This window comes from Tiliqua scincoides, chromosome 1 (genome assembly GCF_035046505.1).
Source record: "Tiliqua scincoides isolate rTilSci1 chromosome 1, rTilSci1.hap2, whole genome shotgun sequence".
NCBI lineage: Eukaryota > Metazoa > Chordata > Lepidosauria > Squamata > Scincidae > Tiliqua > Tiliqua scincoides.
Window position 1 is genome coordinate 108,499,981 of NC_089821.1, and position 10,190 is coordinate 108,510,170.

General features: G+C 47.2%; 1 protein-coding gene across 1 annotated transcript; it reads left to right on the plus strand.

Annotated features, from left to right (window-relative positions):
• The first annotated feature begins 7,900 nt into the window (after positions 1–7,900).
• Positions 7,901–9,588, plus strand: HOXD11 (homeobox D11). Its single transcript, XM_066637156.1, has 2 exons — positions 7,901–8,531; positions 9,353–9,588. The coding sequence occupies exons 1-2, from the start codon at positions 7,901–7,903 to the stop codon at positions 9,586–9,588; spliced, it is 867 nt and encodes a 288-aa protein (XP_066493253.1).
• The last annotated feature ends 602 nt before the right edge of the window (positions 9,589–10,190 follow it).

A 10,190-nucleotide genomic window follows, 5' to 3' on the forward strand; every position in this document is an offset into this window, starting at 1 on the left:
CTCCGGAAGGGATGCAGTCCAGACGATCAGATTTCCCCTTCGAGCTTCGTCAATTGGCAAAAGTCCTTTTTCTTGGCCGAAGGGGAAAAATAATAGTAAAGGAAGTGTGTCATGTCAGTTGCCGCCCCCCCCTTTGCTCGTTATCGTCCTCTCTTCCCCTTCCAAGCTTAGTCTGAAGGAGAAAAGACTCAGAGACGCTATGCACGTCATCGAACTGCACAGGAACGTGCTCTTGTCACAGGGGGTAGAAACGACTGTGACAATGATTTGTTGGGTGATGTCCAGGGAGAGAGGCAGGTAATCCCTGTTGGTCTCCTTACTTTTGTAAGGCTTCTGGTTTTTCGATGGCTTTGTTTTGCTTTTAGGTTCCCTTCTTTTTTTAAAAAAAAATCGTTGTTTTTAAGAAAATGAGGTTTCATAAATAAAGTCTTTTATCTTAAACTAGCAATCGATTTTTACAACAAATCGTGAACAGCGAAGGAAAGCGAGACTTCTTCATTGCAGCAAGGACACGTGACTGTAGCTTAGCCTTAGTTTTCCTCAGTTGCTTCTCGAGGCAGCCAAGATATGACCCCTCCCCGTTTATCTTTAATCGTTCGAAGAAACCTCCTTTCCAGGGCTCTGGGTTATAAGGGGAGAGAGAGAGAGAGAGAGAAAGATTTTTAGCAGAGGATGGGAGTAGATGGGAAAGATTGTTTCCAAGAGGGAGGTTTGAGAATAGCAAGAATCTGTTCCCGTCCAAACCGCTACTTGTTTACTCGTAAGTCGAAGATGTGAAAGCCGGAGTTTTATCTTTCAGATCCCTCGATTCCTCTCTAGAATATGATCTGTGAAACAATCGATGTTCTGTCTCTGGCGCAGACATCAGTGGAACTTCCACATGAATGGTTCGGACTTGGGAAACGGGAGGATTGCGAAGAGGGGGGCAAGTGAAGGCCGGTTTTCCTAGTGAAATCCTTCCAGGCGTCTCTTTGCCCCTCGCTCACCACGAATATCTGCGAGGACAGCCTTGGGCCGCGCACATTGTCCCGGAGTTTCACACTGCCTGCTGGGTTCACACAGAAGTATCTTCTGGACCTGTGTGAATGTGGGGTGTGTTTTGTATGTAGGCTCCAGTAGACAGACTCCCTCCTCTGTCCCAGCTCTGGCCAAGCACCTTGGCCCTGGAGACAGAAGCAACCCTGGGAGAAGGAGACATTTTGCTCCCAGTCCAAAGTGCAAATGCTGCTTCTCTTTCTTCAGCAGGAGAATCCAGCCGCCCCTATTGTCTGGCGTCTGTTCGTTCAGTCTTCCACTGGACAGTCCGCACACCCCACCCCTGACAAAAACACGGACTCGAGTCTCCTTTGCTTCCCCCCCCCGTCTGCCACAGATTGGGCCCGCCATTTGTCTGCCTGCAAACCCGCTTCCAGCTCTGCCCTTGGCTGAGTGACTCCTTCTGCCCTGCCCTGCCCAGCCTTCCCTCCGCGTCCAGCTTGACTTTGGCCTTGCTCAGAACCTCCACGCGAAAGAAAGGAAGGCGAGCACAAAGGAACCCAGGACGCGTCTCCCGCGGAACCTCCCGCCGTCTCCCCCAAGAGTCCCCAACTCCGTCCTCATCCCACCCCCACCCTCGCCTTCAGCACAAGCGGCCAGGGATCAAGTCCAGGCGGACACGGATGTGTCTTGACCCGCACATCCAGCCAGGCTTCTTGGGCTTGTTATTCAGGCTCATTCCATGACACTGTCAATAAGGGCTTAATTTTCCAAAGGGAAAGAACGATCGAGATCATTTTGCATGTCAAACAGATCAAATTCAAAAGACTCACTAAGGCTCCAATCCTATCCACACTTTCCTGGGAGTGAAACACAATGGGACTTGCTTTTGAGTAGACGCTCATAGGCTTGTGCAGTAAGTAAGGAAAGCACTCCAAGGCCTCTGTGTGTTTTCTGTGTCCCTCCCCTTTCCCTTCTGTAAAATCAAACAGTACATGTGGTCGAGAATTACTCTGAGCCTTCAGTTTTCAAGATGCCTCCACTCTGAAAATGGGGCAATTGAGGGCATAAGACTGGAAGTGGAGGGAAACAAATGGCAAATTCTGCTTTAACTCTTCATCTTGAATGTCCTTGGAAACCTCCCTTTTAGATCAATACTGCATAGCAACTCTGGTCAAAATGTTTCTCGCAACATGGTTTTGAAACTCATTCATTTATCCATAGTATAAGAGATAATAATAATAATAATAATAATAATAATAATAATAATAATAATAATAATAATAATAATACATGAAAATATTCATCTCCCATTTTTTCCAATATTGAATTATACAAGGAATGTACAGTTTGTTACCTAACAAAATTTTTATATACCATTATCCAATTTTTAATATACCATTATACCATTTATTTATATATGATAAATTCTCTTTATTTTTATCAAAAAGGAATTTGGGATTTCCAGTTGTAAGCAATCACCTTCCTAAAAAGCTCCTCAAAAGATGCACCATCCTAAAGGCTCCTAAAAACTCCTCTCTGCTTTTCTTGCTGTCCCTAAAATATATATGAGTTACAGTTTTCTTTTTCAAAGCTAAGGCCAAACCAATCAGCAAAGAGAAGTATACTAGTTTTGTTTCCATTCCATATTAATAATTTTTCCTGTTTCTAACAAGATACAACAGAATTTCTCTGATCAAAGGAATAATTAAGAAAATGAAATGGAAATAAAGTTTAAAAAGTTAGCCAGGATTTATGAAAACAAATAATACAGAATAGAAAACTACAAAACCCATACCCCAGTCTCTTTCAGTTTATGATTCTCTTCTATTATAAATAGACCAGTTTCTCTCTTGAATAAAATGTCTCATCAAAAGTGAATTTACCAAATGGAAAAGGCCTTTTTTCTCTTTTTTCTTACTGTTCTCCTGGTTTCTTTTGTTGAATTTAGATTTGGTGGCTTTGTAATTTTGCATCAAGTCTGCCAAAATGTAGAAAGGGTGATGCATTATTTATTAGGTTTGATTGCTTGCTCTGCAATTGTGAATTATTGTGGATCTGCACTGTTTATTATTATACAATGAAATGAAATGATATGAAATAAGGAAGGTAAGAAAGGAGAGGAAGCAGGGAGTGAGAGAGAAGGTGAGAAAGATTAGAGGAGCGGGCCTATCTATTGTGTACTTGTACTACCGTGGATTTGTTTTAAAAATAAATGTTGCTAGCTGGATACTGTTTACCTCTTCAGATGGTTGTGGATGTTAAGGCAAGCGCACAATTCACCTCACAGAAGTAGGTGAATTACTTCACACCTTCCACATTTGTTCGGGATGGCTGTGCTGCGGCAAACTCATGTCTTGGCTGCGCTAGATACGTCATCATATTTGGGCTTATATTTGTGATTGGAGTTAGATCAATTATGATATATAATAAGGGGTCGCTTAGAGATGATGGATGGATGGATGGACAGGCTAGCTTTACCACTGCATGCAGAACAATTGCCATGCCATGTTACCAAGAGAAACAATGTCACAACGAAGCTTACCAATGGATCCAGGTGTAAGCCTGCAATACTCTGCATATGAATTTGTATATGCGCACATCTTTACCGATCCGTGGATGCAATGCCTCTGTCGCAATCCACTGGGAAATGTTCCAGGGTCGATACCAGGTTGGTACCCAGTCTCCATCACAAGTATGTTTATTTGGAAGCAAATGCCTCCTCTGAATCCATTTGGAAATCACGCCTGAATAACCGTGTTTGGTAGCGAGGTTTGATACCGCATGGTTTATCTCCATATGTCTGCAGTGTCTATAGGCATGGAGAAGCCTGTATCAATCTCTTCCCTCTGTTACTCTAGGTATGTGAAGAAACTTGCATGTAATGTGTAATGATTACATACAGTTACATTGTAATCCGATGTTGCTGCAGATGACTCGTATTCAGGGCTGGAGCCAAAGATTCCTTTCTCTCTCTCTCTCTCTCTCTCTCTCTCTCTCTCTCTCTGTGTGTGTGTGTGTGTGTAATTTGCCTTCTCTAGCGCTTGCTCACACACACACACACACACACACACACACACGCACGCAAAAGCACGCCCAGGCATGATTGTGTGCCTTCATTAGTGACACATACGTGCACATACATCTTCCTCCTGGAGTCAATCTCAGACCCGCATCTTGCTGGCGATGGGGACGGGTCCTTCGCTCTGATAGGCTAAGCCTGAGCGCTTTTGCACTGCCTGGGAGTTTGATAAGGCAGGGGAACGTCCCTCTCTGATTGTTTTAAATGGCTGTGGGCGCTTTTGTGTTTCCTAAAAGAGCATAAATAATTAAAGTTTGGCAGGCAGGAAAAGCTTCCTTGCAGAACTGTCGTGGCAATAAATGAAATGACTCAGGAATCGCTTCTCCAGTCAGTTTTTACGAGAGCTGCCAGACAGTGTCTGTTCACGTTCTCCAGATACTAGGGGCGCCATAACAAAGTTAAGGTCAAGTTAGTGTCTTATCTTGGGTGGCACAAAAATACCGCACCTTCTCCAGGCGGACCAGGCGTATTTTTTTCCTCCTCTTAATTTTACGTGGCTTGCCCCAGTTTTCCACGGAGGCTTTTTGGAGATGTCATTGGGACTGGACTACTGGCTTGGACCAAGAGGCAACGACTGCAGACCCTGCAAGACGCCGAACGGTAAAGACCTCCTATGAAACCGTGTATTGCTGGATATACTTGATATGGGCTGGACTGGGCTATATGTGTGTTGCATGGGTCGCGGCCATTGATTGAGAAGCCCAAGTTCTAGAATGCTTCTCCTCAGGGTAGACATGCCTGAGTAACCCAAGAAGCCCAGATTTCTCTCTTTTTGCAAGTAAACCTCTTTTGTGTTATGTATGATAAACCATTTCAGAATGTAAGGTCTGGTCTTCTGTAAGGATTGCGGAAAGATTTTTGTTCCCCGCTCGGCTTGCTCGCAAAGGGTCAGCGTGTCCTTGAACTTGAAATGATGGAAACTAGTTGACTCCGACCCAAATCTGTAATGGATTGAAGGGGGAATCTACTATGAAGAGGTAGCTAGCTGGTCATTCGCATTCTGTGGATTTCCTGTGGTGTGGTCGCTGGGAAGGGGCGAGAGAAGGAAAGACTCCAGTTGAGATTGTCTGTCCATTGCGAGGCTGGTCTGGAGAAGTCTTGATGGCACCATCCAAGCGGATGTCTTGCCTTGTTCCACTGCTAGAGGAGAGGTAGGAGCCATTTTAGTTGAGCAGTCAACACTGGGGTGGGAGGGAGTTCGTCAGTTGCAGCAAAAGCCAAAATCAGGCACCAGCATTCCAAAGAAAGGAGGTGCCATCAGATTTGGTTAATTGTCGAGCGCTGTTAGGGCGGCTACTATTGCGGTCTGATGCGTTGATGTGAGCCTGTGTGTAGCGTTGATGGCGCCATTCAGACAAGGCAGGGCAAATGTAATCAGATACTTTAAGGGGGTCTGGATAGCAGCATTTGGGCACATTGGCTTGTTTTTTCCTTTCGAAACTGGGGAAAACAGCTCCGATTTGGGAGTTGGTCGGTTCTACAAGATTTAAAGGCGAAGGAATTTTGCAGGCAACATTGCACCAACTTCCTGCCTTCTTAGAGCTGAATGCAAAATACGCATAAGGCAGTAGCCACTGCGGGTGTCAATCAAGGCGCATCCCGTGTTCTGAACACTGAGTCCTTATTGGGTTGATTCTGATAGCAAATTATTCCCCCCTTTTTTGTATATTTCCATATCCTTTCTTTTTCTAGAATATCATATAACATGTACCGCTCGACGCACCTCTGCAGATTAATGCAATTCATCATAGATAACCTGATGCATAGATAGCCTCCTCTAAATCCCATTGACTGCAATGAGAGTTTTAAAGCAGTCTTAAAACTGTGCAGGATTGCAGCTTTATGGTTTCAATCTTGGATCACGCTTGCTAAGGGTTTTCCATGATGGCCGTTACAAGATTGCGGAGTGGCTTGTTTTGTGAGTGTGTTTGCTTCTCCTTTGCTTTTTTTTTTCATATATGTGGCCCTGAAATTCAAGTTCTTTTTTCTTTTTTCTCCCTCTAGTTCAAGGTTAATAAAGAGATGAAAAATTATGTTATCACTATATTGGCTGTTCAGGTTTGTTGTATTACTATAGGAGCAGTGGGGGGGGGGAGAGAAACTTGGATTTCCAGCTTGTGGTCCTCAGAAAATGACCGTGTTTGTGTTTCCATCACGGAGTAGAAGGAACTACTGTGGTTAAACTTGACATTGTACTATAGTGGGGGGAAACTGATCAGATCTCCCTGGGTCGCTTCAACTTAGCAAATCGCCAAATCGAACTGATCTCTGTCCTTTCTTGGGTTTTCTGTGTATGGATCATATATGTTGATTTTCTTATTTGTATTCTATGCGCCTCTGGTGTGCTTATTTGTAGAACAAGGCAAGCCATTCCAAGCACACATCAGTGACATGAAGGTGGCGTGTGTGGTTGTCCTTGTGATTTTCAAAGAATTTGCAAATATTGTGTCTTTTCTCCTTGGCGCTCTTTCAAATGACATTGACTATCACTCGCACCTGAACCTTTGTGTGTTGTGTGGATTGATCGGGTCTTCTGCTTGGGGGAAAAGAATTGCTATTCTTGAATTAAGCCCGCCCCTCGCCAAAATGTCTGATCTAGTATTTTGCCTCTCCAAATGAGCTCATAAAGAACCTCCATTTGGTGAAGCCAGAAACTGCATATAATCCCCACCCATATCCCCCCTCCCACCGTCATATATAAAGACAGGTTGAGTGTCTGTATCTAGGAAGGGAGAGCAAATCAGGTTATGGAACAGGAATCTCTGAAGTTGGATCACAGCATTTATTTTTTTAAAAAACAAAGCAGATCTTAGATATAAGGGAGCAAATGGTTTCCAGTGCTAGGATATGGGGAAAGGTCCCCATTTTTGCTTCAGGAGCCCTTGTCAGTTCGTCCTCGTCTGTCTGTCTGTCTCAACAAGCCACTACTATATATGCGCTTCCTAACAAGGAGAGAGTCGGCTGTGGGCTTGAGAGGTGCGGCGGGGGCGTGGGTTGACGTGGAGAATTCAGCTCCCTAATAACACCTTCCTGGCCCTTAAGGCTTCCTGACTGCATTTCCGGTGTTTGCTTGCTTTAAAAAAAATATAAATGGCAAGAGAAAGACATGTTGAGAAAGATGGACTAGTCCTTGTTGGGTCTCAAAAGTGATGGTGACCCAGGAGTGCTGCTTATGTGGGTGTGTGTGACCGGGACGATTTGCCTTGGATAATTGCAGCTGGGCTGCGTGTTGGCGGCAGCGTGTGCAGGAATCTGAGCAGAGATGGTACTCCCAGGTGACTCGCCGACCTACCTATAGCTCATCATCATCATCATCATCATCTCCCCTGGTTGGGAAAGGGGCGAAAAAAGGAGGAGGGGAAGAGAGGAGGCGGGAGCGCTGGCTGGAAAAGGTCCTATTTGTCCAAACGTGTGCCTGGGGTGTGTGTGTGTGTGTGTGAGAGAGAGAGAGAGAGAGAGAGAGAGAGAGAGAGAGAGAGAGCGCGCGCAACTGGGAGGCTCTTTGGAGGAGATCTGGGAGAGAACCTTTGGCGAAGGCAGGCAGGCAGGGGGCTGATATAGATATAAGGACATTTCTTCATCGCCTCCGTCACGTGACATAATTACCACTCGAATCAATCAAGATGAATCGCACGTCAGCAGCAGCGGCGGCGGCGGCGGCAGCAGCACACGGTGGGAATTTTTCCCCCTTCCGAGTCGCTGCTCCTGCCCAAAGCCTCTCGTGCAGATAGATGGGGCTTCTCGGGCTCTGCTGCTGCTGCTGCCCGCTCGCGGTCGCCCACAGGCAGCGGCAGCAGCTGCAGCGGCGGGGCTGGGGCTGGTGCTGGTGCTGGAGGAGAAGACATGAGTGACTTCGACGACTGCGGCAGCCACGGGGCCTCCAGCATGTATCTGCCCGGGTGCGCAGCCGCCGCCTACTACGAGTTCCCCAGCAAGTCCCCGTTCCTGCCCCCGTCGCCCTCCTGCCCAGTGAGCTTCCCCTACGCCTCCAGCCTGCACCCCCACGTGCAACCCGTGCGCGAGGTGGCCGCCTTCAGGGACTGCGGGGGCGGCGGAGGCAAGTGGCCCTACCGCGGCAGCTACGCGCCCGGCTACTACGAGGAGGTGATGCACGGCAGGGACTTTCTCCAGCCGGCCGGCCGCAGGACCACCGACGTGCTCTTCAAGGCGGACGCCGTGTGCGGCGCCCACCACGGGGCCGCCGCCGCCGCCGCCAACTTCTACAGCGCGGTGGGCAGGAACGGGATCCTCCCGCAGGGCTTCGACCAGTTCTACGAGGCGGCCCAGAGCGGGGGCACCCCCTACCCGGAGCAGGCGGGCCCGGACGGGCCGGAGAAGGGAGACCTCAAGGCCCCCCCGAGCAGCGCCACTGCAGGCAAGACCTCGCCCCTGCCCGGCCAGGAGAAGAAGGGCGAGGGGGGCGCGGAGGATGCCCCTGCGGGCGAGGCCGGGCCGGAGAAGAGCGGCGGCGCAGGTAAGAAGCGCCCGCAGCGGGAGGAGTTGGGACTCCCGCCCTGCCAGGTGGTGGTTTCTTGGCAAGGGGAAAAGAGCCAAGAAACGGAGGGGGTGGCCAAGGAGGAAGAGCGCGCCAGCTCCAGCGAGCACCGGGCCACCACTTTGTCAAGCTCGCCTTTTTATGTGAGATTTTATAAGCATCCAAAGGGGCTTTTATACATCCTATAAGGTTTCCTTCACCGCTGTAAAGCGTGTTTACGATAGGAAACCCATTGAGGTGGGCTTCAAGGTATTCTTGGAGGGGGGCATCTTAATTGCGATAGGACGATTGATTGGGAGGCTGAGGACTCGCTTCCGTTTGGAGAGGCATTCCAAGGTTTCTTTGATTTTAATTCATTTTATGTTTAATTCTTTTAAAATCCTCACTTCGCAAAATTAGGATTTTTTTTTTTTGCCTGGGTGAGGTTGATGGGATGACTTTAGGCAGAGATGCGATTACGGCCAAACTGCTAGGGTGAGGACCATTTAGGGGCTTTTTTGGACATTTCCATTCAAAATACCTGGCTGTGACTTCTTGCTGGAAATGGGATGGGTGCCTGTTTTAATGTCAAGTTGGGTGGTGACCAGGATGGTGATGATTTTCTTTTCATCCATTTGAGCAAAGTTTTCTAGAGTGAGGCGGAAACTCTCTGGGATGTTCTTGGGAATCAGTTGGCCTTCCAGGCAACGAGGTGGACTCAAGTGCCCCTATTTCTGTACCTCTTCTGGAAAGGGTGGTCCTGGGTCTGTTTCCGCCAGTTTCTTCTCCTGCTTCTTTGCCTTCTTCTTCTGAATTTTCAGTGGTTCCCCAGCGATCTCGGAAAAAGAGATGCCCTTACACCAAGTACCAGATCAGAGAACTGGAACGAGAGTTTTTCTTCAACGTGTACATAAACAAAGAGAAAAGACTTCAGTTGTCCAGGATGCTGAACCTCACAGATCGACAAGTTAAAATATGGTTCCAAAATCGAAGGATGAAAGAAAAGAAACTGAACAGAGATCGGCTGCAGTACTTCACGGGGAATCCCCTGTTTTGAGAGAACAGACGGGGAGGGGGGAATGAGGAGAGTTCTCCCTTTCTGTCCAACCTGCTATGTAAGTGCAGACATCATGAGGTTTACATGACATCCACCCTGCGGACATAACAAGTTCAGTCTTTCATGTTCAACAACTCTGGTTCCTTCCAACAGCGCTGGTCTACAGGAGATGTCGGGGACTTGGCGGAGCAGAATCCTCCTAAGGGCATAGAGGGTAAATGCAACAGTCCATTCTAACTTTTTTTTTTAACTGTCTCTACGGCTTCGCTTTCCCCTTTCCCTTTATTCATGGTTGAGACCAGAGGACTTCAAATGTATATGGTAGTTTAAAAAGGAGTGCGGAAAAACAACTGAGTCCCGGCCCCCACTCATCCCTCTTGATTCCAACTTAGCATATACTTTTCTCTCTCTGTTTTGTTGAAAAGGTGGTAAAGTGCACTCAAGATATATCTGTTTACCCATAGATATATCTCTGTTTTTATTGCCACATAAAAGCATGGGACGCTGTCTTGTTCATGTGAATAAATGGTTCCTAGTAAAGATGGCGTGGTATCTTCTGTGTGGATTATCTGCATGCCATCTCTGAAGAATCATGGCTTCAA